Source organism: Bubalus kerabau, chromosome 10, assembly GCF_029407905.1.
Source record: "Bubalus kerabau isolate K-KA32 ecotype Philippines breed swamp buffalo chromosome 10, PCC_UOA_SB_1v2, whole genome shotgun sequence".
In the NCBI taxonomy this organism is placed as follows: domain Eukaryota; kingdom Metazoa; phylum Chordata; class Mammalia; order Artiodactyla; family Bovidae; genus Bubalus; species Bubalus kerabau.
The window spans coordinates 32,435,503-32,462,060 of NC_073633.1; the positions used below are offsets into that span (position 1 = coordinate 32,435,503).

A 26,558-nucleotide genomic window follows, 5' to 3' on the forward strand; every position below is an offset into this window, starting at 1 on the left:
TTAAACCAGCTTTCTTAGTATTTCAATATCAATTTTCCATATATACTAACTGGGATTTTCTGGAAGTTTTTTCAAGTTTCCAGAAACATTAAGGGGTTCTTCTCAGCAACTTCCTGGAACTTTTTGACTCTCTAGAGCAAAGGTCCTTCCTTCACCAAAAGGGATGCCTTCTCTACAGTTCAAGAGCTGGATACTGAGATTCAGGAAGGCCTGATCCCAGTTCATGGTCCACAATTCTGTAACAGGAGATGATCCTGGACAGAGATATAAAATATTAATTACCAGAAATTTCCAAACTGGGAATTGATTGCCAATGGTATTGTTTGCTAATAGTTTTTTCAGGAAGAACTTGAATGAACTATATAAAGGGAAGCCTCAGAAGTTATGAAAACCAGTTATTTGCCATGGAAACAGAATTAAGCTTTTAGAATTGACAATACCAGAATGGCATCACTGAAGGAGGAATCAGAGGAGCTTAGATGCCCACCCCAGCCACATGGTTTCTCAACCCTGTGACTTCTTGCAAGACATGTTGAGACATAAACATTTGACATAAGATCCTTTTTAATGAGGTTATTATGAAGACTAGATCATGCAATTTGAAAGGGAGCTCTTGGCATGTGAAATACAGTCAGGTTCTCTTTGCCTGATTTTTCTTTTGCTCTCCACATATTTTACACCTCTTTAAGGAGAGTTCTGTCCTGTGTATTTGAAGATATAAATATAAACTCTTGGAAGCTTTATTTCTCCAACATGAAATATCCTATCCTTTAAAAAATTAATTGCTACAGTATTCTTTGAAAGTGTTGAAGTAATCTTTATCTGGCTACTAATATGAATTAATTTTATAGTACTATTTGTAAGTCACATAACACCTTTCACGGAAAGTGTTGAGAAAATAAAGCAGGCATGGGCTTTGGTGTAATCCACAGCACTCAGGATCTCTTTCATCTGAAGTGTCCAGGAGTGAGTAGACTATGATCTATGAAAACATCCAATATATCCTTTTGACTTCACAAGAGAAAATTAGAATATTTTACTTCCAATATTTTCTAATTCCAGTGTCACTTTTCAAACTTTGCCATCTGCTGAAAATATTGAAGGCAGAAAGCTACTTTTTTGTTACATACTATGAGAGTGAACAAAGACTAAATTAGAAAAAACTTTTAAACAGGTTGTAGTGATAAACACAGTTATATAATATTTTTTCATATGGATACTGGCCATTTCACCTTTTTAAGTAGGATTCTTATGAAGAGTTGCATTATTAAATGAACAATTAACAAGATGACCCCAAAATCCCACTATTTGGTATTTACTGAAGTGAAATAGAATAGTTAAATACATAAATCTATGAAAGAATATTCACACAGCTTTACTCTTAATCATGAAAAATTGGAGACAACTCAAATATCCTAAACTGGGGATATCCATACAATGCAATACTATATATCAATGAAAATAAATGACTAATATATGCATCAAATGGATGAATCTCAAGTACAGAGTAAGAAAAGCCAAACGCAAAAGACAACAAATTGCACAATTCCATTTTTATGCTATTTTGGAAAAACGAAAATACAGAGACAGAAAAGAAACCAATAGTTTCATAGGACAAGGGTTTTGTGTGTGGTTGAGTAAAAGGGCCACAGGAGGATGTGATGTGAAATGAGACTGTAATGTATCATGGTGCAATGGTTACCCAAGTATATACATGTAACTACAAAACTCTCATTGGTCTTTCACTTAATAACTATAAGATTTAGGAACATCACTTAGCCTCTTTTGCCTGTTTTCTCCTTTGTAAACAGCTCTATATATCATCATAGTTAGTGAGATGATACCTAAAAAGTGTGTGGTAGTACCTAAGTAACTGAATTAGTGTTGACTCTATGTGTTCTCAAAAACTGGGATGGTTATGGATTCTAGTCCTCAGGGCACAAAATGGGTGGTAAGCCAAATATATTCATTTAAATGTTTTGAGATCTAGAAATGAAAGAGATAAACAAAGCTTTGAGAGGGAGAAATTGAGACAGTAAATAAGGAGGAGAGAAGCAGGGACAATAAGGGAAAGGAAATAAATTGAGATTTAGTAGAATAGTCTTTTACTTTTATTTAAAATCAAAACTTCCAACAAAAAAAGATAAAAAAAAATCTCCAATGGCATACATTGATATGTACATCTACCACTACCAATAGGAATAGGAACAGAAGGATGCACTACAAGACTGATACTTGTTACCTCTGAGAGTGGATGAGATTTGGAGGGGACAGATGAAGTGGGACTTTAATAACTGCTTAATGATATACATGAACATATATCAGTATTAGCTTGACTCTTATAAGTAATGCTGTATCTGTGTATTATATCTTTAATAAAGTAGTAAATTAAAAAGCATCCATCCACAGTCTTCTTGTAACAGAGTTGGATGAGCACAGCCCTTAGTAAGCAGCCATTGCTGTGTCTCTTTACTCTACACCTGTTACTAGGCAACAGGTCTTGCTCAGACCTTGCTGGGTGCCTCAATGGCCCCCACCCACAAGCAACCAACTGTCAATGAGCCACTGTTAGTTGTCCTGCTCAGCTATTGGTCAGCACTGCAGTGGGCCCTGCTCACAGCTAACTGTCAATGAGGGACCATTGGGGAAATAATGGAGTCAAGGGTCAGTGGTGTGGTGATCATCAGCTGGACAGTGAGGTAAGAGGCAGATTCAGGCCTTCTCCTGGAAGGCCCTCCAGCTTATCCAGCCTTGGGCCAGCAGGTGAGCTGGAGGACCCAAGGAATAGACTAGGGACTACATCCCATGGGGCTCCAGAGCCCACACTAAGACCCTCCACTAGCTTGGCCCAGGCTTTGAGGCAGCAGTGAGCCTCACCCCCATCCCTGTCTCTCCAACCCTACAGCAGTGGCCATCTGTGTAAGTTGCAGCCTATGAGACCTGGTCTCCCCACTTGTGCAGCCTGAGGAGACTGAGGGCCAGCTGGGTTGGGTGCCTGGCTCCCTTAGGGATGACACCTAGGCAGGATATGGGAACCTGGCCCTAAAGGAGCTGCCAACTGAGCTCTCCCTCCTCTTAGCCAGGACCTGGACCTTGGAGGGTGAAGGTTGTGCCTTAGGAATTTGCCCTTTCTGGTCAGGACAGAGAATAACATTCATCTGGTAGAGATATACAGGAACATCGTTACCTGACCATGACCTGACCTTAAGGACAAAGGATCTGACACCAAGAAGTCTGCAACAACTAACCACACCCATCCCTCACCTTTTGCTTTTAAAGGGGCTTGCTGAAAGCTTTGAGTAACTTTGGGGTTCTTAGGGCATAAGCCACCCATCTCTTTGTATGAATTCTGTAATAAACCTTTCTCTGTTTTGAATTCTAATGTTTAGTATTGATGGGTCTCAGTGTGCAGGCAGAGGGGCTTGCAAATTCAGTAACGCTCTCATCACATACAGAAATGCTTATAACATGGTTAACACACAAACCATTAACATTCAGAACTTTGCTCAAGGTAGCATTGAGAACATTGAGACCAACTATTCCTCTCAAGTCCCAGGAAGCAGAAATTTAAGTAGGCCCCTAAGTCGTGAGCATAGTTGCAAAGTGATGAGGTGAGGGTGAGCTGCCTGTCACCTGCCCATTCACATGTCATCTAACTTCTGCTGGCACTGGCTGATTCTGGCATCTTAATTCTCTTCATGACATGGTAGATGCAGAACAAAAGGAAAAAAGTTATATCCTCCTAAATTCAGAATATTTGAATCTGTTAAACTTCCTTCTTTTACAATTTTAGGTGTAATTAACTGAACTAACTTTAGCTTTTACAAGGGGGCATTATTTTATTATGCATGTAAAACCCAACTTTTCCTCAGGGAAAGTTGAAGACTAAGGATCCCCAAGGAGCATGACAGGGAGAGACTTTTCAAATGTTTGGCTTTATTAAAACACAGATATGGAAAGTTTCCAAACCCAGAGGCTACTCTTTAGAGTGTACATTTGCCACATTGAGGACGCACTCTCACCAACACTGTGGGAAATGGCAGAAAATTACTTGGATTTCATTTCAGACTAAAAGGAAAATCTAGAGTAAGCCTTCTCAGTTAGGAAAAGGATCTGGTTTCAGAGGTGATCTGTATAAGGTAAGTATATCCCAATCTATCTGATTTTTTAACTTTCACGTTCAATGTTTCTCCTCTCTTTTGATTTGATGTCCCCCACCCCTTTAGCATTTTTTCATACCTATCTGTGAAGCTTACTGTTCTAAAGCTGTTATTTAGTTAATGTGCTTATTGGAAAGACTATGGGCTTTCTCTCTCAGTCAGTCCCTGGGACTTTGGGATTCCTAACAACACTTTGACAAACTAACAAAAAACACTGCCTTCCTACAATCTTAAAAGTTCCTAGAGGCCCAAGTTAGTAAGATCAGTTCTCACAGATTCTCCAACTTCCCAACCCAGGGATTGAACCCAGGTCTCCTGCATCGCAGGCAGGTTCTTTAATATCTGAGCTACCAGGGAAGCCCCCAACTTATATTAACATTTTCTAATTCCTTTTATATTTTACTTGCTCTACCATTGATCAAAGTAGTAAATGGAAAAAAGCCTCAGTCAAATATCAATAGGGCAAAGTACTCTACAATTTAAGGATAAACAGAACTGAATTTATATTAATGTAAACCTTTACTTCTTTTCCTATTGTTCTTGGCTATGTACATTTACTGGTGTCTCAGTCACTTCTTTGAAGAACTAAATATCTTATTCCAGAAATCTTTTTTACTTATTCTTCTCAAATTCAAGATTCCTATAGAAACCATTTTTGGTAGGGAAGCTATCCTGGAAGCTTTGGAGTCAGACAAACCTCCCTATTTTCCAGTTTTAGAACTTTCGAACTTAAGGTGGGAAAATCAAATTTCACATCTACAAAAGGACAAGAAACACGATTGCTAAAATAATGTGTGTGTGTATAGTTTATTGGGGCTTCCCAGGTGGCTCAGTGGTATAAAATCTGCCTGCCAATGCAGGAAATGCAAGAGACCTGGTTTCAATGTCTAGGTCCAGAAGATTCCTTGGAGTAGGAAATGGCAACCCACTCCAGTATTTTTGCCTGGAAAATCCTCTGGACAGAGGAGCCTAGTAGCTACAGTCCATGGGATCACAAAGAATCCGACATGAGTGGGCAACTGAGCACGCATGTACATACAGAGTTTATTAGACCTCATGTTGTGTTCCCACCAAAATAACATAGATCTTATGTTGTGCTCTTACCAAAATAACAAAGTAAAATAATTTTAAACTCAATACTGAGATGGTGACAGTCCATAATCCATATGCTGATTTTCATTTTAAAAAAATAGTCATACTTTTTCTGAGGAAAGAAGAAAACACTTGAGGAAAGAAAATAAAAGCAAAATCCAAAGTAAAAATGTGCCCAGAAGAGTAGCAGGCAGTTCAAACAAAAAGAAAGGCAAATAGTCCTTTAAAATGGTGTGTGTTGATGGGGAGAGGGAGATGCTTAATCTCATAGTAAGAAATGAAATCTACATTTAGATGTCATTTCTCGTTACCATTGAGAAAACATTCTATTGGTAAGGAGTGAAAACAGGCAATTTTGTACACAGCTAGTTGAAATATAAAATGTTTGAAGTCTTATAGAAGGAATAACTAACAAAATAGGTTTTTAAAGTGCTCACTTGGTAAATAGTAAGTGCTAGTGAGTCAACTTAACATTAGTAGCTAGACTGAAGATAACAACAGGACAATATATAGAGAGAAATAGAGACATTAAAAAGGGAAAAGTAGAAATAAAGAAGGAGGGAAGGAAGGAAGTGGGGAGGGACAGATGGATAGAGAGAGGGAGAGAAGAAAGGAAACAAAGGCTTTGCTTTCTGGCTTGTAGAAAATAGAAAATATATGTGTCCACAGTTCACAGAGGTCAATTTAAATAATGCAAAGGAATAGTGTAAGTACAAATGAAGTTAGAATTTATTAATATATTTTCTCCCACAGGGGCAGTCAGGAGTAAAAGTAGTTTAAATTGGCCTGCCCTTTAGGCTACTCTGAAATAAGAAATTTTTGTTTCCAGTGAAGGCAAAGGACCAGTCAATGTGCATTAATAAGTGGAGTTAGGCTAAGGAGTAGATAATATTATGGATATATCTTCTCATAGAGAGATCAAAATGCATGAAAATATTTTGCACTATAAATGTGTAGTCAGCATCTAGGGTTTCTTTTGGAACACAAACATTTTTTCTGAAGTCATTTGATGAACAGTTTCTCCCTGAGTATGTAGAAGACCTTGGTTTAATTCAATCTGCTATATATATCAACTTAGAAATTGATTTGTTACTAAAAAGTATATACTATAACTAATTATTGCCCTAGATAGAGTCTGAAAAATAAAAAGCCTCTAAATAGATTTTAGAACGATGCATTCTCCCTGCAGAAAAGGTATATTCAAGCCCTGGAGAAATTGTTCATAAAACACATTACTACTAAACTTTTTAATCAGAATATTTGTTTTTAATAACCCTTAAGAACTGTACTTCTGATGGATAAAGTTTTTGACCTGTCCTTCTACATTTAATTAGCTTCTTTGTTTAGTCAGAGGATTATGCCCATCCATAAATTCATAAAATGTTATTTTCAATTTTGAGCTCAGTATAATGCTAAGATTTCAACACTGCACCTGAGAAGAATTTATCTGCTCTCTGACACCTAAACCTTAAGTTCTTCTTTCTAGAAGTTCTTAATTCATCTCTTCTGGACACTTTAGAAATTTACTAAATGGAAGAAGCAAACCAGTCCGTGGTATCTGAGTTCATTTTTCGTGGACTCTGTGATTCAAGGGAGCTCCAGAAATTCCTCTTACTGCCATTTTCTGCACTCTACCTGATGACCATCCTGGGCAACCTTTTCGTTGCATTCTTAATCATCATTGACTCTCATCTCCATTCCCCAATGTACTTCCTCTTAGCCAATCTCTCATTTGTTGACTTCTGCTTTTCCTCAGTGACCACTCCTAAACTGATCACAGACTTCCTAAAGGATAATAAAGCCATCTCCTTTGGGGGTTGCATGAGTCAAATCCTCTGTGTACATTTCTTTGGAGGGGGTGAGATGGTACTGCTCGTGACAATGGCCTATGACCGTTATGTTGCCATCTGCAAGCCACTCCATTACTCCAGCATCATGAACAGACAGAAATGCATCTGGCTAGTATTGACATCATGGATAATTGGCTTTGTGCATGCCGCAAGTCAGCTTGCTATGATTTTAGATCTTCCCTTCTGTGGACCCAGAATAGTGGACAGTTTTTTCTGTGATATTCCCGAAGTGATCAAACTAGCCTGCATGGATACTCACACTCTGAGAATATTGATAAATGCTGACAGTGGTGTCTTGGCTACAACGTGCTTCATTCTCTTGCTGATCTCTTACACCTACATCCTGGTGACTGTCCGTCTTCGTTCCAAGGATGGGGCATCAAAGGCACTCTCTACCTGCACTTCCCACATCACAGTGGTGCTGCTGTTCTTTGGACCCTGCATCTTCACCTATCTGTGGCCACCTAGCATCACTTGGGTGGATAAGTTCCTTGCTGTGTTTTACACAGTAATCACACCTCTCTTGAATCCAGCCATTTATACACTGAGAAATAAAGAGATTAAGAATGCCATAAAGAGACTGATAAGTTAGCATATGGATTCAAGGTGTAATTTTTAGATCTTTCATGTAATCAGCAATTCCACCATGTGCTCCCCAATTTGGATATATTCTGAGCTGGAAATATGTTGTATCCATAAGCTGTAAATATTCCCAAATGTATGCTGTGATTTAATCCACTAAGAAAATATGTTAAAATGCAACACTAAAATTCTTAACATTTGGAGGAAATAAAATTTTTCATAAATAATTCTTTGTATAGGATAAAAACTTACCCAGCGATAACAATAATGACAGTGTTAAAATAATAATAATTTTCAGAATTTACTAAACATTACCTATGTTCCCCAAGCCATTCTAAGCACTTTGTATATTACTAAACCACTTTCAGTAGTTTATCATTCTCTTTTCTAAAAACACATGATTTATCCTCTCTTACTTGGCTAGAGAATATACTAAAGATATTTGAGCAGTCGGCTTCCAGTTAGAAAAATAAAAAAATGATTAAAAACATAATACATTGCACTTGTATTCCACAGCATAATCCTTAAAGTTTCAATCTTCAAGTATTAACTCTTGGTTTAAAGGTAGACGTTTCCCTCAAAATTTTCCTCTTAAAGTACACATGGAAAAGTATTCACAAAACATTATTTCTTATGTTAATAAATGACTTTTATGACTATTGTTTTTCCTTACATTAAAGAACTAATAATTCATTGCTTCAAAGCAAAGATTATGTAAGATGAGAAAAATGCCCCAAAAATAAATTTATACAAAACTATGAAAACCTCTTACACATGAATAAAAAAGATAAACAAGCCAATGGCGCTTAGAGAATAGGCAAACGATTTGAACAAGTATTTATTTCACTGACTACACATTCAGGCTCTTTAGTTAGCTGAGAAATGCAAATTAAGATCATTGTTATTGCCTCCTAACTCTGCTTTCTACTTCTATACTCTGCTTTCTGCTCCTGGGATTCTGCATACGACACCTCTATTTTCACATCTGGCTCCATTTTACCCTCTGAAGACAGAGCATAGGAGAGAAAGACAGCAAAGTTAGAGAAGGAGAAAAGGACTCATTCCTGTCTGCTCTTTTGGGCTTTCCCTCTGCTTGTGAGCATTACCATAGTCGCTATAGCAATAGTTCCTTCCTATAGCATGAGCTGAACCCAGGGTGCAGATTTTCCTACAGGTTCAGAACTAGTCTCATTCTGTTCCATCAGAGGTAAGAGCACCAGCAAGCTGGCACCCTATCTTCAGAGTCTCAGAATCTATCATGCCACACTTCTGAGTTCAGAGAAAAAGTAGGAGGCAAGTACACTCCCTCCAAAGAGGGAGTTTCACACCATAGGAATCCTTTCCTACATCACTACATTTCTATCATTTTAATTTTTAAACTTTGTTCCCCACCCCGTGAGCAGTAGCTGCTGCCTACAATTGTTTTCTTCATGGTAATAAAGTTTTCTTTGAACTCTCTCAGACATCTAGTTGGCAATATTATACCTGCTTATATTTTATATTAAATTCTGTTCAAGTAATGTGTTTACTCTTTGCCAACTGATCCCTGACTGAAACAGCTTTCCACACAGAAATGTGCAGCCTAAGTGACTTTCCTGATGAACACTGCAAGTATGAAAAAGGAAACTTTTTTTACATAAACTTCTCCTGAGATGAGAAAGAGAAGGAACACTTATTTCCCCATAAAATAACAGAATAGGATTGTCTGAAATGCTATCAAAATTATTAATTTTGATTCTGTCAAAATACTGTCAAGTTAGTAATAATTCAAAGGATGCTGGCAGCTGTAGTCAAAGGTCATGCATGGAGAATTCTGCGACCAGAAGTCCCCAGGGTTTTTCATACTACTGTAAGTTACACCTTGAAACAGAGATAACAAACGAAGAATCAAACAATAACACATATATAACATGATTTCCAAAGGGAGCTTATTTTGGTCCTGAATCACCTTCAACTTTTAATTTGATAATTGCATAGCTCATTGGTATTTTCCAGCTCAATTCTAGCTAATAAATTTATAGGCTGATTTGTCACTAGCAACCTAGACAGGTCTAGTGTATCTTGCCTAAAAGGATTCCACAGATGAAGCACCTCATTATCTTTTCAATAAAAATATCATCAAGGGGTCCAATTAGCATGCTTTCATGCTTTCATGACTTATCAGGTCATTTCTATACTTCTTTCTGTATTTTCTCTTCTTCCAAGAGGTTCCCAAAGTACAGAGTAAGGGTTTCAGACCAGGGGTTAGATGAATTCATAGATGAATTTCCCAATTCATCTATGTCAGATATAAATTTGACATGAATAATATATGGCAACAATACTATATGGCAACTGAAGTGCAAGGTTGATTTAACAATTGGAAATCAATCACCAGGCTAAAAAAGGAAAAAATCATACAAATATCTCCATAAATAAGGAAAGAGCATATCATTAAATCAAATACACTTTCATAATAAAACTCCTAGCTGTAGACTTAGAAATAAAATTACTCATTCTGATAAGTGATTAATGCAAAACAGCTCCAGCATAGCATATAATTGATGCTGAAATACTGGAAATCCCTCTACCATGTCCCTAAGGTTGGAAATGACAAAAATTGCTTCTTGTCAACACTAATGTTTGGTGTTCTATTGGAAGTCTTGTCCAGCTGAATAAGAGAAGAAAACTAAATAAAATGAAGAAAAAGATATAAATAAATTATTATTCATCACAGACAATATTTTTGTTTAAAAATTACATATATTTCTATAGTTTCCCTCTATGGCAGTCTACTTAAGTATAATAGCTTAACACATAATATGACTTCCCTGGTGGCTCAGACAGTAAAGCGTCTGCCCACAATGTGGGAGACCGGGGTTCAATCCCTGGGTTGGGAAGATCTCCTGGAGAAGGAAATGGCAACCCACTCCAGTATTCTTGCCTGGTAAACCCCCTCTTCATCTGTTTACCTCAATAGATGGCAAGCTTGATGAGCATAGGATTGTTGAAAAGTAAAGATGAATATAGTTTTAGTAGTGTTTTAGACAACCTGCTGAATGGGCAAATATATTTGTAAATCTATTTGATAAGGGCTTATAATTCAAAACAAATAAACCACTCTACAACATAATAGCAAAAAAAAAAAAAACCAATTGGGTTAAAAAAGGTCAAATCTGAATAGACATTTTTCCAATGAAGACATACAGATGGACAACACAAAAATATGTTTAACATCAGTAATCATCAGGGAAATGCAAACCAAAATCCACCTTAGACCTGTCGAATGACTACTATCAAAAAGACAGCAAATAACAAGCATCAGTGTGGATTAGAGAAAAGGGAAACTTCATGCAATATTAGTAAGATGTAACTGTGAAACCACTGTGGAAAACACTCGATCTTCCAAAAAAAAAAAAAAAAAAAAAACTACCATGTGACCTAGCAATTTCAAGTTCCACAAGTGAAATAAAAACCTAGAATTTATCTGAAAAAAAAAATTGAAAGCACTAATTTGAAAAGATACATGCACCTTTATGTACATTGCAGGACTATTTACAATAGCCAAGTTATGGAAGCAGCCTAAGTGTCCATTGATAAAATGAATTAAAAAAGATGCGATTATGTATGTAGGAACACTATCCTGCCATAAAAAAAGAAAGTTTGCCATTGCAAGAACTTGACACTATCATGCTAAGTGACATGTCAGACACAGAAAGGCAAATACCATATTATTTTACTTATACATGGAATCTAAAAAGCAAAATAAACAAATAAAAGCAGACTCTTAGGACAAACTGGTGGTTGCCAGATAGGGTGGGTGCTGAGGGGATGAATGAAATCAGTAAAGGGTATTAGAGGAACAAACTCCCGCTATGAAAGGAATAATTCATGGGATTTGATGAGCCCACAGGGTTACAAATGACTGAATGACTGAACAACAACAACAACAATGTATACATAGGGACTATAGTCAATAATATTGTAACAACTTGGTATGGTCAGATCAGATCAGATCAGTCACTCAGTCATGTCCGACTCTTTGCAACCCCATGAATCGCAGCACGCCAGGCCTCCCTGTCCATCACCAGCTCCCGGAGTTCACTCAGACTCACGTCCATCGAGTCAGTGATGCCATTCAATCATCTCATCCTCTGTCGTCCCCTTCTCCTCCTGCCCCCAATCCCTCCCAGCATCAGAGTCTTTTCCAATGAGTCAACTCTTCGCATGAGGTGGCCAAAGTACTAGAGTTTCAGCTTTAGCATCATTCCTTCCAAAGAAATCCCAGGGCTGATCTCCTTCAGAAGGGACTGGTTGGATTTCCTTGCAGTCCAAGGAACTCTCAAGAGTCTTCTCCAACACCACAGTTCACTTTGTATGGTAATGAATGATAATGGGAATTTGAATTTCAAGGGTGATTCTTGCATAATGTATTTGATTGTCAGATAACTAAGTTGTATACCTCAAACTAATATTCTATATCAGCTGGTTTTCACTAATTATGCTTGTTTACTTATTTATTTGAAAGTGAAAATTAGTTGCTCAGTCCAGCTATTTGAAACTCTTTACAACCCATAGACTGTAGCCCACCAGGCTCTTCTGTCCACAGAATTCTCCAGGCAAGAATACTGGAGTAATTTTATTTATCCTTTCAAAGAACCAGCTTTTGGTTTTGTTGATTTTTGCTATGATCTCTTTTGTTTCTTTTGCATTTATTTCTGCTCTAATTTTTAAGATTTCTTTCCTTCTACTAACCCTGGGGTTCTTCATTTCTTCCTTTTCTAGTTGCTTTAGGTGTAGAGTTAGGTTATTTATTTGACTTTTTTCTTGTTTCTTGAGGTGTGCCTGTATTGCTATGAACTTTCCCCTTAGGACTGCTTTTACCGTGTCCCACAGGTTTTGGGTTGTTGTGTTTTCATTTTCATTCGTTTCTATGCAAATTTTGATTTCTTTTTTGATTTCTTCTGCGATTTGTTGGTTATTCAGCAGCGTGTTGTTCAGCCTCCATATGTTGGATTTTTTAATAGTTTTTCTCCTGTAATTGAGATCTAATCTTACTGCATTGTGGTCAGAAAAGATGCTTGGAATGATTTCTATTTTTTTGAATTTACCAAGGCTAGCTTTATGGCCCAGGTTGTGATCTATCCTGGAGAAGGTTCCATGTGCACTTGAGAAGAAGGTGAAATTCATTGTTTTGGGATGAAATGTCCTATAGATATCAATTAGGTCTAACTGGTCTATTGTATTGTTTAAAGTTTGTGTTTCCTTGTTAATTTTCTGTTTAGTTGATCTATCCATAGGTGTGAGTGGGGTATTAAAGTCTCCCACTATTATTGTGTTATTGTTAATTTCTTCTTTCATACTTGTTAGCATTTGTCTTACATACTGCGGTGCTCCCGTGTTGGGTGCATATATATTTATAATTGTTATATCTTCTTCTTGGATTGATCCTTTGATCATTATGTAGTGACCTGGTTCTTTGAAAGGATAAATAAAATTGACAAACCATTAGCCAGACTCATCAAGAAACAAAGGGAGAAAAATCAAATCAATAAAATTAGAAATGAAAATGGAGAGATCACAACAGACAACACAGAAATACAAAGGATCATAAGAGACTACTATCAACAATTATATGCCAATAAAATGGACAACGAGGAAGAAATGGACAAATTCTTAGAAAAGTACAACTTTCCAAAACTCGACAAGGAAGAAATAGAAAATCTTAACAGACCCATCACAAGCACGGAAATTGAAACTGTAATCAAAAATCTTCCGGCAAACAAAAGCCCAGGTCCAGACGGCTTCACAGCTGAATTCTACCAAAAATTTAGAGAAGAGCTAACACCTATCCTGCTCAAACTCTTCCAGAAAATTGCAGAGGAAGGTAAACTTCCAAACTCATTCTATGAGGCCACCATCACCCTAATACCAAAACCTGACAAAGATCCCACAAAAAAAGAAAACTACAGGCCAATATCACTGATGAACATAGATGCAAAAATCCTTAACAAAATTCTAGCAATCAGAATCCAACAACACATTAAAAAGATCATACACCATGACCAAGTGGGCTTTATCCCAGGGATGCAAGGATTCTTCAATATCCGCAAATCAATCAATGTAATACACCACATTAACAAATTGAAAAATAAAAACCATATGATTATCTCAATAGATGCAGAGAAAGCCTTTGACAAGATTCAACATCCATTTATGATAAAAACTCTCCAGAAAGCAGGAATAGAAGGAACATACCTCAACATAATCAAAGCTATATATGACAAACCCACAGCAAACATTATCCTCAATGGTGAAAAATTGAAAGCATTTCCTCTAAAGTCAGGAACAAGACAAGGGTGCCCACTTTCACCATTACTATTCAACATAGTTTTGGAAGTTCTGGCCACAGCAATCAGAGCAGAAAAAGAAATAAAAGGAATCCAAATTGGAAAAGAAGAAGTAAAGCTCTCACTGTTTGCAGATGACATGATCCTCTACATAGAAAACCCTAAAGACTCCACCAGAAAATTACTAGAACTAATCAATGGCTATAGTAAAGTTGCAGGATATAAAATCAACACACAGAAATCCCTTGCATTCCTATACACTAATAATGAGAAAACAGAAAGAGAAATTAAGGAAACAATTCCATTCACCATTGCAACGGAAAGAATAAAATACTTAGGAATATATCTACCTAAAGAATCTAAAGACCTATATATAGAAAACTATAAAACACTGGTGAAAGAAATCAAAGAGGACACTAACAGATGGAGAAATATACCATGTTCATGGATTGGAAGAATCAATATAGTGAAAATGAGTATACTACCCAAAGCAATCTATAGATTCAATGCAATCCCTATCAAGCTACCAACAGCATTCTTCACAGAGCTAGAACAAATCATTTCACAATTTGTATGGAAAAACAAAAAACCTCGAATAGCCAAAGCGATCTTGAGAAAGAAGAATGGAACTGGAGGAATCAACCTACCTGACTTCAGGCTCTACTACAAAGCCACAGTTATCAAGACAGTATGGTACTGGCACAAAGACAGAAATATAGATCAATGGAACAAAATAGAAAGCCCAGAGATAAATCCACGCACATATGGACACCTTATCTTTGACAAAGGAGGCAAGAATATACAATGGATTAAAGACAATCTCTTTAACAAGTGGTGCTGGGAAAACTGGTCAACCACTTGTAAAAGAATGAAACTAGAACACTTTCTAACACCATACACAAAAATAAACTCAAAATGGATTAAAGATCTAAACGTAAGACCAGAAACTATAAAGCTCCTAGAGGAGAACATAGGCAAAACACTCTCTGACATACACCACAGCAGGATCCTCTATGACCCACCTCCCAGAATACTGGAAATAAAAGCAAAAATAAACAAATGGGACCTAATTAACCTTAAAAGCTTCTGCACATCAAAGGAAACTATTAGCAAGGTGAAAAGACAGCATTCAGAATGGGAGAAGATAATAGCAAATGAAGCAACTGACAAACAACTAATCTCCAGAGTTTACAAGCAACTCCTACAGCTCAACTCCAGAAAAATAAATGACCCAATCAAAAAATGGGCCAAAGAACTAAATAGACATTTCTCCAAAGAAGACATACAGATGGCTAACAAACATGAAAAGATGCTCAACATCACTCATTATCAGAGAAATGCAAATCAAAACCACTATGAGGTACCATTTCACACCAGTCAGAATGGCTGTGATCCAAAAGTCTACAAGTAGTAAACGCTGGAGAGGGTGTGGAGAAAAGGGAACCCTCTTACACTGTTGGTGGGAATGCAAACTAGTACAGCCACTATGGAGAACAGTGTGGAGATTCCTTAAAAAACTGGAAATAGACCTGCCTTATGATCCAGCAATCCCACTGCTGGGTATACACACTGAGGAAACCAGAAGGGAAAGAGACACATGTACCCCAATGTTCATCGCAGCACTGTTTATAATAGCCAGGACATGGAAGCAACCTAGATATCCATCAGCAGATGAATGGATAAGAAAGCTGTGGTACATATACACAATGGAGTATTATTCAGCCATTAAAAAGAATACATTTGAATCAGTTCTAATGAGGTGGATGAAACTGGAGCCTATTATACAAAGTGAAGTAAGCCAGAAAGAAAAACACCAATACAGTATACTAACACATATATATGGAATTTAGAAAGATGGTAACAATAACCCTGTGTATGAGACAGCAAAAGAGACACTGATGTATAGAACAGTCCTATGGACTCTGTGAGAGAGGGAGAGGGTGGGAAGATTTGGGAGAATGGCATTGAAACATGTAAAATATCATGTATGAAACCAAAAAAAAAAAAAAAAAAGAATACTGGAGTAGGTTGCCATTCTCTTTTCCAGGGGATCTTTCTGAACCAGGGATTGAACCTGGATCTCCTACATTACAGGCAGATTCTTTACTGTCTGAGCCACCAGGCTTAGTAATTTTTTTAATACTTCCTATTTTCCCAAGAGTTTTTTTTAATGAGGAATCAATTTTGAAATTTACTCAGTAACATTCTGGTAAAGTTCTAAAGTTCATTTTCTAAAATGTTTATGTAACTTTGTCTAAATCCAAATATTGTTCATTATTTCTCTTAGTATTATGTGATATTCTGTGGGATTTCAGAAATTTTCTCTTCACAGACACATTAAAAATTTAGCTAGGAGACCATGTAGATCATATTTGACTTTCTATACACATAGCTGGAATCAGACTAGAGAATGAGTTGGAATTGGGGAAGAATGGAGCAGAGAAATCCATTAATAGTCTTTTAAACTGCCAATATGGAAAAATATATAGCCTAGAAGCAAAGAATAATGACAACAGAAGTAAAGAGGAGGGAAGTGAATTGAGACATGTTTGAGACTAAAAACTGGACAACTAGAGATAGCAAGTGAAAGTATGGACAAGACAACCACATAGGTATCTATTTTTGGTGTCTGGGGGAATGGTAATGATACTTATCAGGGCATTGGGGTGGATTATTATATTGTAAATTCAGTTTTGACATGTTATCTTCAAGGTGGGGGTGAGACTTTCATTTGTGTATATCATCTACAACTCTGGATAGATTTCTCTGAAGACCGGTGATAAAGCTACAGACAAGGATGTGACCATGCTGTACTAGAAGGCACAAGAAGGGAGACCACTATGGGTGCTGATTAAGTATTCAACAAATGGTTTGGATCCTAGGTTCTTTCTAACCTTTGCTGTCATTGTATATAGACCTTAAACGTTTTTAACTTTGGCATGATGTTAGCATCAAATGCATGGGAAAAGGATCAGGAAAGTCCATCTGCACGTGAAGACGTGTCCTTTGGTTTGAGAAAGGCAGACCTCAGAAACTGACTTTGGTTTATATCTCATTGAATAATTCTGGACTATATGCCTCCCTTACAACACTCCATAACTAAGGAAAATGAGATTATACTAACTGGTTTAGAAAAAAAAATCATATAACATTGGAAAGGGGAAACTCAGTTCAGTGTACCTCATGTGTGTTTCTTTCCTATAAGTGTCCTTTTTTATTCACATAAAACACTCCACCTCTGACACGTCTGATCACCAGATGTAGAGGTTTCTCCGCATACCAAGCTATTATCTACAACAACTTAACTCAATGCTGGGTGTCCTAGGTCCTAAGTTGCTTCAGTCATATTCGATTCTTTGCAAACCTATGGACTGTAGCCACCATGCGCCTCTGTCTATGGGACTCTCCAGGCAACAGTACTGGAGTGGGTTACCATGCCCTCCTCCAGGGGATCTTTCCTACCCAGGGATCAAACTTGCGTCCTGCATTGGCAGGCAAGTTCCTTACCACTAGCACCACCAACTGGGTAGCCCACAATCTAACTTAATCCCTACAACACTATGCATTTGAAGCTAGTGTTAGAGCTCATGGGTTAAGGGCTCAGTCCCACTAGACTCTTTCTGTTATTTAAGTTGTCCATCTCAGTAATAGGTCCCCAGAGTATACACAATTTTTGTCCGATTTGGCTACAAATCAGAGGTTCCCAGGATCTCCTCCTCAGCTTCTATTAATTTGTTAGAGTGGTTCACAGATCTTAGGAAATATTTACCTACATTTACTTGTTTAATTAAAAATATGATAAAGGAGCCACATAAATATCCAGATGAAGAAATACACAGGCAAGTACTGAGGTGGTCTCAAGTACAGCAGCTTCCGTGCCTCTGGAGTCAGGGTGTAACACCCTCTCTAGGTTACTGGATGTGTTCACCAACACTGCCTTTCTACAATCTAAGAAGTTTTCAGCTGCCCACGTTGGGTGAGATCAGTTCTCACAGACCCTCTCATTTATCCTGATATCTCCAATTCCTTTTGGATTTTATTTGTTCTACCATTTTTAGGAGGGTTAATAAATTGTGTTTTATTCATATTTTGAATATTGCATAGTTTAGAGAAATTACATTGATCTATATATAATAGGGGCTTCCCTGGTGGCTCAGTTGGCAAAAAACCTGTCTGCAATGTAAGAGGCCCGGGTTTGATCACTCAGTCAGGAAGATCCCCTGGAGAAGGGAATGGCAACCCACTCTACTATCCTTGCCTGGAGAATGCCATGGACAGAGGAGCCTGTTGGACTACAGTCCATGGGGTTGCAAAGAGTCAGACACAACTGAGCAACTAACACACACACACACATACTAATAGAGACATTATCAAATCATATTGATAGATATGAAATAAAATGGCAAAACACATAGGTTCAAACTTACAGGAAAAAAATTTAATATTTTTTAAGAATATGTTTATAAATATGAATTATCAATAAAATTTAGGAAGGATACATGCCAAATTCTGGGGGAAGAAAACATGGTATTTATGGATATTCAAAGGAACTTTTTAATGTAACTGTTCAGGCTTTTGAGACATTTTTAAACTTGCAATTTATGTATTTTAAAATAATATTATATTAAAGTGACAAATATGAAGAGCCTTAATTATATAGCTTTGATAACTGCTTTGGGGATTCTGTGCTTTGCTGACACAATTCTAGAACATAGAAAAAGAAGAAACGATCATTTACCCTCTTCTCAAAAATAACACTATTATCATAAAATATTTCTTTCTATATTGATACCTCTAATTCTCTTGTTCACCTTCCTTAACCTTTAAAAAATCATGGGAATTTTAAGATAGCAGCACAATGACTGTGGGTTAATGCAAAGCTAAACTGGACCAAAGTTATCTTGGCAAATTGTCATGCTGTTTTTTTGTTGTTTTTTTTTCTCTTTCAACTTTAATACCCACCATTTGTTAAGTGAGGCAGTACCTAAAAAAGGAATCTCAGAATCCTGTTTGGACACTGTTTGGGAAGAAAACCAGGTTTTGAGAGGGGCACTCTCTGTCTCAGCCACTGGCCAGAAAACGATCTTTCTGTTTGAAATCTGTTCAATCTGAGAGCGATATGGTGACTTGGGGAAGGAAGGTGACCTCTCCCTTGTAAGGCGGACTGGCTCCGTTTCCCTCTGTGTTTTCCCCCACTGTTTATAACACTTGTGCTGAACGCTTGTAGTGACAGTAATAGTCATAAAACATGGCTCAAATTTCATTTTTAATTGAAATATAGGTTAATTTACAATGTTGTGTACATTAGATATGTAGTAGTGTGCATATGTTAATTCCAAACTAATAATTTATCTCCCTCCCCTCCACGCCTTTTGGTAACCATAAGATTGCTCTTTATATCTGCGAGTTTGTTTCTGCTCTGTAATTAAGCTCATTTATATCATCATTTTTTTAATTTTCCACATATAAGTGATATTGTATGATATTTGTCTTTCTCTGTTGACTAACTTCACTTAATATGATAATCTCTAGGTACATTCATGTTGCTGAAAATGGCATTATTTTATTCTTCTTTTATGGCTGAGTAATAGTATTCCATTGTGTGTATATATATATACACACACATCTTCTTTATACATCTATATTAATATTCTTTATCCATTCCATCAATGGACACGTAGGCTGCTTCCATGTCTTGGCTATTGTAGAAAGTGCCACTGTGAACATTAGGGCGCATGTATGTTTTCAAATTAGAGTTTTCTCCAAATATAGACCCAGAAGTGGAATTGCAAGATCATACGGTAACTCTCTTAGTCAGTTCTATCACTGTCAAAAGTAAATAAATGGAAAAAAGCCTCAGTCACATATTAATATTAAAAAGTACCATACACTTTAAAGACAAACAATGAAACTGAATAGATTTTAATATAAACCTGTACCTCTTTACTATTGCTTTAGCTATTTACATAGTTTGCATCTGTCACCTCTTTACAGAACAAAATGTCTTATTTCAAAAAAAAAATTTTTTTTTTTTTACTTTTATAGACATCTCAAAATCAAGATGCTTAGAAGTCATTTTTAGTAGGAAAGCTAGTCTGGAAGTTTTAAAGTCAGACAAATTCCATGTATTTTGTTGTTCTAGTATTTTTTTTTTTTTTTGTTCTAGTATTTTTGAACTTAAGACTTGGGAAAAATTAAATTTCTCTTTTGCAAAATTGCAAGAACTGTGATTCTTCAAATAGGTAATATGTACATATATATATATATATATATATATACACTCAATTAGATCTCATGTAGTATTTTTACAAAAATTTAAGAATAATGTAGTTAGAATTCAGTAGTAAGACAATAGTCACAAGACATAAATGATGCTGATGTTCCTTTTAAAAAGTCTTATGTTTGCTGAGGAAAAAAAGCTGAACAGAATGAAGAGCAAAACTCAGTAGGAAAAAAAGTACAACAAAAAGGGAGCAGGTATTCAAAGAAAAAAAAGGCAAATAATTCTAATAAATGGAAAAAATAATTAATTTTGTAATTAAAATAAAATTACATCCCAGTACCATCTCTCATCATCATAAAGATAACACATTGTATTGACAAGGCTATATTTTTAAGAAAGGGGATTTGTACATTGTAGTTGGAAATGCAAAATGCTTTGAGTCCTACAGTGGGAATACCTAACAAAATGTATGTTTTTAAAATGCTTATCAAGGACTTGGTAGTTCATAAGTGCCAGTTATTGTACTTGATAATCTAAACTATATTTTCTAAAAGACTAGGATAATAAAGAAATACAGACAAGAAGGGAGACTAAAGAAAAAATATAAATCAAAAATGAGGGCAAATGGAAGAAAAGAAATAAGGAAAAAAGAACTTACTGTTTGGCTTACAAAATATAGAAAATATATATATTTTGCAGAGCTCAATTTATATAGTATATGTGAACAGTTTAAGGACAAATGAAGGTAAATTTTAAACATTCTTTTCTGAGAACAGTCAGGAATAAATGTAGTTTTCATTTCTTTATCATTTAAGCTACTCTCAAAAAAGAAATCTGTTACAAGTGAGGGAATAGAACTGGTCTATAATGTTAATAAGTGGAGTTACTCTGCCTATGAAATATATAATTTTATACAGAGATTCAAAATTAGTAAAAATATTCAGCATTAGAAACGTGCCATCAGCATCTGGGGGCTCCTTTGGATGAAGATGGGCTTTCCTCAAGTCATTTGATAAACAAAGTTTTCTCACAGTTTGTAAAAGAATTTGATTCAATTCAGTTTGCTCACACATATCAACTTTAGCGATAAATTAGTTTCTAAAAGTCAAGTTTTGTGTGAGAAATGTAGCATTAGATTATTGCCCTGCTGCTGCTGCTAAGTCGCTCAGTCGTGTTCGACTCTGTGCGACCCCATGGACTGCAGCCTACCAGGCTTCTCCGTCCATGGGATTCTCCAGGCAAGAACACTGGAGTGGGTTGCCATTTCCTCCTCCAATGCATGAAAGTGGAAAGTGAAAGTGAAGTCGCTCAGTCGTGTCTGACTCTTAGCGACCCCATGGACTGCAGCCCATCAGGTTCCTCCATCCATGGGATTTTCCGGGCAACAGTACTGGAGTGAGGTGCCATTGCCTTCTCCCTAGGTAAGAGTTAAAAATAAAGAACCTCCAAATATATTATAGACCTGCACTTTTAATGCCAAAAAGGAAGATTCAAGCAGTGGAGAAATTGTTTATAAAATACATTAATATTGTTATTTTTATGAGAATATTCATTTTGCATAAGCAAAGCACTCTCTCTGTTGGGTGACGTTTTTAAACTTCCTTTCTACACATTATTAGCTCCTGAGAGCTGAGATTGATTCAATAAATCTTTATTTTCAGTTTGGAATTTAGCACATTTCCTAGGATTTAAATTTTGCACAGGAGAAGTGTTTGTCTGCTCTCAAGCACCCAAACATTTAGCTCTTCTTTCCATTCTAGAACTTCTTAGTTCACCTCTTCTGGTCACATTAGAAATGTACTAAATGGAAGAAGCAAACCAGTCCGTGGCATCTGAGTTCGTTTTTCGTGGACTCTGTGATTCAAAGGATCTCCAGAAATTCCTCTTACTGCCATTTTCTGCACTCTACCTGATGACCATCCTGGGCAACCTTCTTGTTGTGCTCTTAATCATCACTGACTCCCATCTCCATTCCCCAATGTACTTCCTCTTAGCCAATCTCTCATTTGTTGACTTCTGCCTTTCCTCAGTGACCACTCCTAAACTGACCACAGACTTCCTAAAGGATAATAAAACCATCTCCTTTGGGGGCTGCATGAGTCAGATCCTCTTTATACATTTTCTTGCAGGAGATGAGATGGTACTGCTCGTGACAATGGCCTATGACCGTTGTGTAGCCATCTGCAAGCCACTCCATTACTCCAGAATTATGGACAGACAAAAGTGCATCTGGCTAGCTCTGATATCATGGATCATTGGCTTTGTACATGCCATAAGTCAACTAGCTATGATTTTAGATCTTTCTTTCTGTGGACCCAGAATAGTGGACAGCTTTTTCTGTGATATTCCCAAAGTGATCAAACTAGCTTGCACGGATACTCATACTCTGAGAATACTGATAAATGTTGACAGTGGTGTCTTGGCTGTAACTTGCTTCATTCTCTTGCTGATCTCTTACACCTACATCCTGGTAACCATCCATCTTCGTTCCAAGGATGGGTCATCAAAGGCACTCTCTACCTGCACTTCTCACATCACAGTGGTGGTGCTGTTCTTTGGACCCTGCATCTTCACCTATCTGTGGCCACCTAGCATCACTTGGGTGGATAAGTTCCTTGCTGTGTTTTACACAGTAATCACACCTCTCTTGAATCCAGCCATTTATACACTGAGAAATAAAGAGATTAAGAATGCCATAAAGAGACTGATAAGTTAGCATATGGATTCAAGGTGTAATTTTTAGATCTTTCATGTAATCAGCAATTCCACCATGTGCTCCCCAATTTGGATATATTCTGAGCTGGAAATATGTTGTATCCATAAGCTGTAAATATTCCCAAATGTATGCTGTGATTTAATCCACTAAGAAAATATGTTAAAATGCAACACTAAAATTCTTAACATTTGGAGGAAATAAAATTTTTCATAAATAATTCTTTGTATAGGATAAAAACTTACCCAGCGATAGCAATAATGATGACAGTGTTAAAATAATAATAATTTTCAAAATTTACTAAACATTACCTATGTTCCCCAAGCCATTCTAAGCACTTTGTATATTACTAAACCACTTTCAGTAGTTTATCATTCTCTTTTCTAAAAACACATGATTTATCCTCTCTTACTTGGCTAGAGAATATACTAAAGATATTTGAGTGGTCTGCTTCCAGTTAGAAAAATAAATAAATGATTCAAACCATAATACATTACACTTGCATTCCACAGCATAATCCTTAAAGTTTCAATCTTCAAGTGTTAACTCTTGGTTTAAAGGTAGACGTTTCCCTCAAAATTTTCCTCTTAAAGTACACATGGAAAAGTATTCACAAAACATTATTTCTTATGTTAATAAATGACTTTTATGACTATTGTTTTTCCTTACATTAAAGAACTAATAATTCATTGCTTCAAAGCAAAGATTATGTAAGATGAGAAAAATGCTCCAAAAATAAATTTATACAAAACTCTTACACATGAATAAAAAAGGTAAACAAGCCAATGGGGCTTAGAGAATAGGCAAACAATTTGAACAAGTATTTATTTCACTGACTACACATTCAGCCTCTTTAGTTAGCTGAGAAATGCAAATTAAGATCATTGTTATTGCCTCCCAACTCTGCTTTCTACTTCTATACTCTGCTTTCTGCTCCTGGGATTCTGCATACGACACGTCTATTTTCACATCTGGCTCCATTTTACATGGGAGAGAGAGACAGCAAAGTTAGAGAAGGAGAAAAGGACTCCTTCCGGTTTGCTCTTTTGGGCTTTCCCACCCCACTCCAGTACTTTGCCTGGAAAATCCCATGGATGGAGGAGCCTGGAAGGCTGCTGTCCATGGGGTCGCTGAGGGTCGTACACGACTGAGTGACTTCACTTTCACTTTTCGCTTTCATGCATTGGAGAAGGAAATGGCAACCCACTCCAGTGTTCTTGCCTGGAGAATCCCAGGGACGGGGGAGCCTGGTGGGCTGCCGTCTATGGGGTCACACAGAGTTGGACACGACTAAAGTGACTTAGCAATAGCAATAGCAATAGCAATCTGCTTGTGAGCATTACCATAGTAACTAGGGAAATAGTTCCTTTCTATAGCATGAGCTGAACCCAGGGTGCAGCTTTTCCTACAGGTTCAGAACTAGTCTCATTCTGTTCCATCAGAGGTAAGAGCACCAGCAAGCTGGCACCCTATCTTCAGAGTCTCAGAATCTATCATGCCACACTCTGAGTTCAGAGAAAAAGTAGGAGGCAAGTACACTCCCTCCAAAGAGGGAGTTTCACACCATAGGAATCCTTTCCTACATCACTACATTTCTATCATTTTAATTTTTAAACTTTGTTCCCCACCCCGTGAGCAGTAGCTGCTGCCTACAATTGTTTTCTTCATGGTAATAAAGTTTTCTTTGAACTCTCTCAGACATCTAGTTGGCAATATTATACCTGCTTACTTTTTATATTAAATTCTGTTCAAGTAATGTGTTTCCTCTTTGCCAACTGATCCCTGATTGAAACAGCTTTCCACACAGAAATGTGCAGCCTAAGTGACTTTCCTGATGAACACTGCAAGTATGAAAAAGGAAACTTTTTTTACATAAACTTCTCCTGAGATGAGAAAGAGAAGGAACACTTATTTCCCCATAAAATAACAGAATAGGATTGTCTGAAATGCTATCAAAATTATTAATTTTGATTCTGTCAAAATACTGTCAAGTTAGTAATAATTCAAAGGATGCTGGCAGCTGTAGTCAAAGGTCATGCATGGAGAATTCTGCGACCAGAAGTCCCCAGGGTTTTTCATACTACTGTAAGTTACACCTTGAAACAGAGATAACAAACGAAGAATCAAACAATAACACATATATAACATGATTTCCAAAGGGAGCTTATTTTGGTCCTGAAGCACCTTCAACTTTTAATTTGATAATTGCATAGCTCATTGGTATTTTCCAGCTCAATTCTAGCTAATAAATTTATAGGCTGATTTGTCACTAGCAACCTAGACAGGTCAAGTGTATCTTGCCTAAAAAGATTCCATAGGTGAAGCATCTCATTATCTTTTCAATAAAAATATCATCAAGGGGTCCAATTAGCATGCTTTCATGACTTATCAGGTCATTTCTATACTTCTTTCTGTATTTTCTCTTATTCCAAGAGGTTCCCAAAGTATAGAGTAAGGGTTTCAGACCAGGGGTTAGATGAATTCATACATGAATTTTCCAATTCATCTATGTCAGATATAAATTTGACATGAATAATATATGGCAACAAATTAATTTTATACCTGAAGTGCAAGGTTTGATTTAACAATTGGAAATCAATCACCAGGCCTAAAAAGGAATAATCATACAAATATCTCCATAAATAAGGAAAGAGCATTTCAATAAATCAAATACACTTTCATAACAAAACTCCTAGCTGTAGATTTAGAAATAAAATTACTCGTTCTGATAAGTGGTTAATGCAAAACAGCTCCAGCATAGCATATAATTGATGCTGAAATATTGGAAATCCCTCTACCATGTCCCTAAGGTTGGAAATGACAAAAATTGCTTCTTGTCAACACTAATGTTTGGTGTTCTATTGGAACTCTTGTCCAGCTGAATAAGAGAATCAGATCAGATCAGTTGCTCAGTCGTGTCCAACTCTTTGTGACCCCATGAGTCGCAGCACGCCAGGCCTCCCTGTCCATCACCAACTCCCGGAGTTCACTCAGACTCACGTCCATAGAGTCAGTGATGCCATCCAGCCATCTCATCCTCTGTCGTCCCCTTCTCCTCTTGTCCCCAATCCATCCCAGCATCAGAGTCTTTTCCAATGAGTCAACTCTTCGCAGGAGGTGGCCAAAGTACTGGAGTTTCAGCTTTAGCATCAGTCCTTCCAAAGAAATCCCAGGGCTGATCTCCTTCAGAATGGACTGGTTGGATCTCCTTGCAGTCCAAGGGACTCTCAAGAGTCTTCTCCAACACCACAGTTCAAAAGCATCAATTCTTCGGTACTCAACTTTCTTCACAGTCCAACTCTCACATCCATACATGACCACAGGAAAAACCATAGCCTTGTCTAGACGAACCTTTGTTGGCAAAGTCATGTCTCTGCTTTTGAATATGCTATCTAGGTTGGTCATAACTTTCTTCCAAGGAGTAAGCGTCTTTTAATTTCATGGCTGCAGTCACCATCTGTAGTGATTTTGGAGCCCAGAAAAATAAAGTCTGACACTGTTTCCACTGTTTCCCCATCTATTTCCCATGAAGTGGTGGGACCGGATGCCATGATCTTCATTTTCTGAATGTTGAGCTTTAAGTCAACTTTTTCACTCTCCACTTTCACT

At 37.0% G+C, this 26,558-nt stretch overlaps 2 protein-coding genes across 2 annotated transcripts; both read left to right on the forward strand.

Annotated features, from left to right (window-relative positions):
* Positions 1-6,782: 6,782 nt before the first annotated feature.
* Positions 6,783-7,694, forward strand: LOC129620534 (olfactory receptor 4K3-like). The gene has a single exon (XM_055536349.1). The coding sequence runs from the start codon at positions 6,783-6,785 to the stop codon at positions 7,692-7,694; it is 912 nt and encodes a 303-aa protein (XP_055392324.1).
* Positions 7,695-22,040: 14,346 nt separating this feature from the next.
* On the forward strand, positions 22,041-22,952 carry LOC129620535 (olfactory receptor 4K3-like). The gene has a single exon (XM_055536350.1). The coding sequence runs from the start codon at positions 22,041-22,043 to the stop codon at positions 22,950-22,952; it is 912 nt and encodes a 303-aa protein (XP_055392325.1).
* Positions 22,953-26,558: the final 3,606 nt, after the last annotated feature.

Bases quoted from the DNA above. Each gene is read 5' to 3' on its own strand.
- LOC129620535 (XM_055536350.1), top strand. From the start codon at position 22,041: ATGGAAGAAGCAAACCAGTCCGTGGCATCTGAGTTCGTTTTTCGTGGA.
- LOC129620534 (XM_055536349.1), top strand. From the start codon at position 6,783: ATGGAAGAAGCAAACCAGTCCGTGGTATCTGAGTTCATTTTTCGTGGA.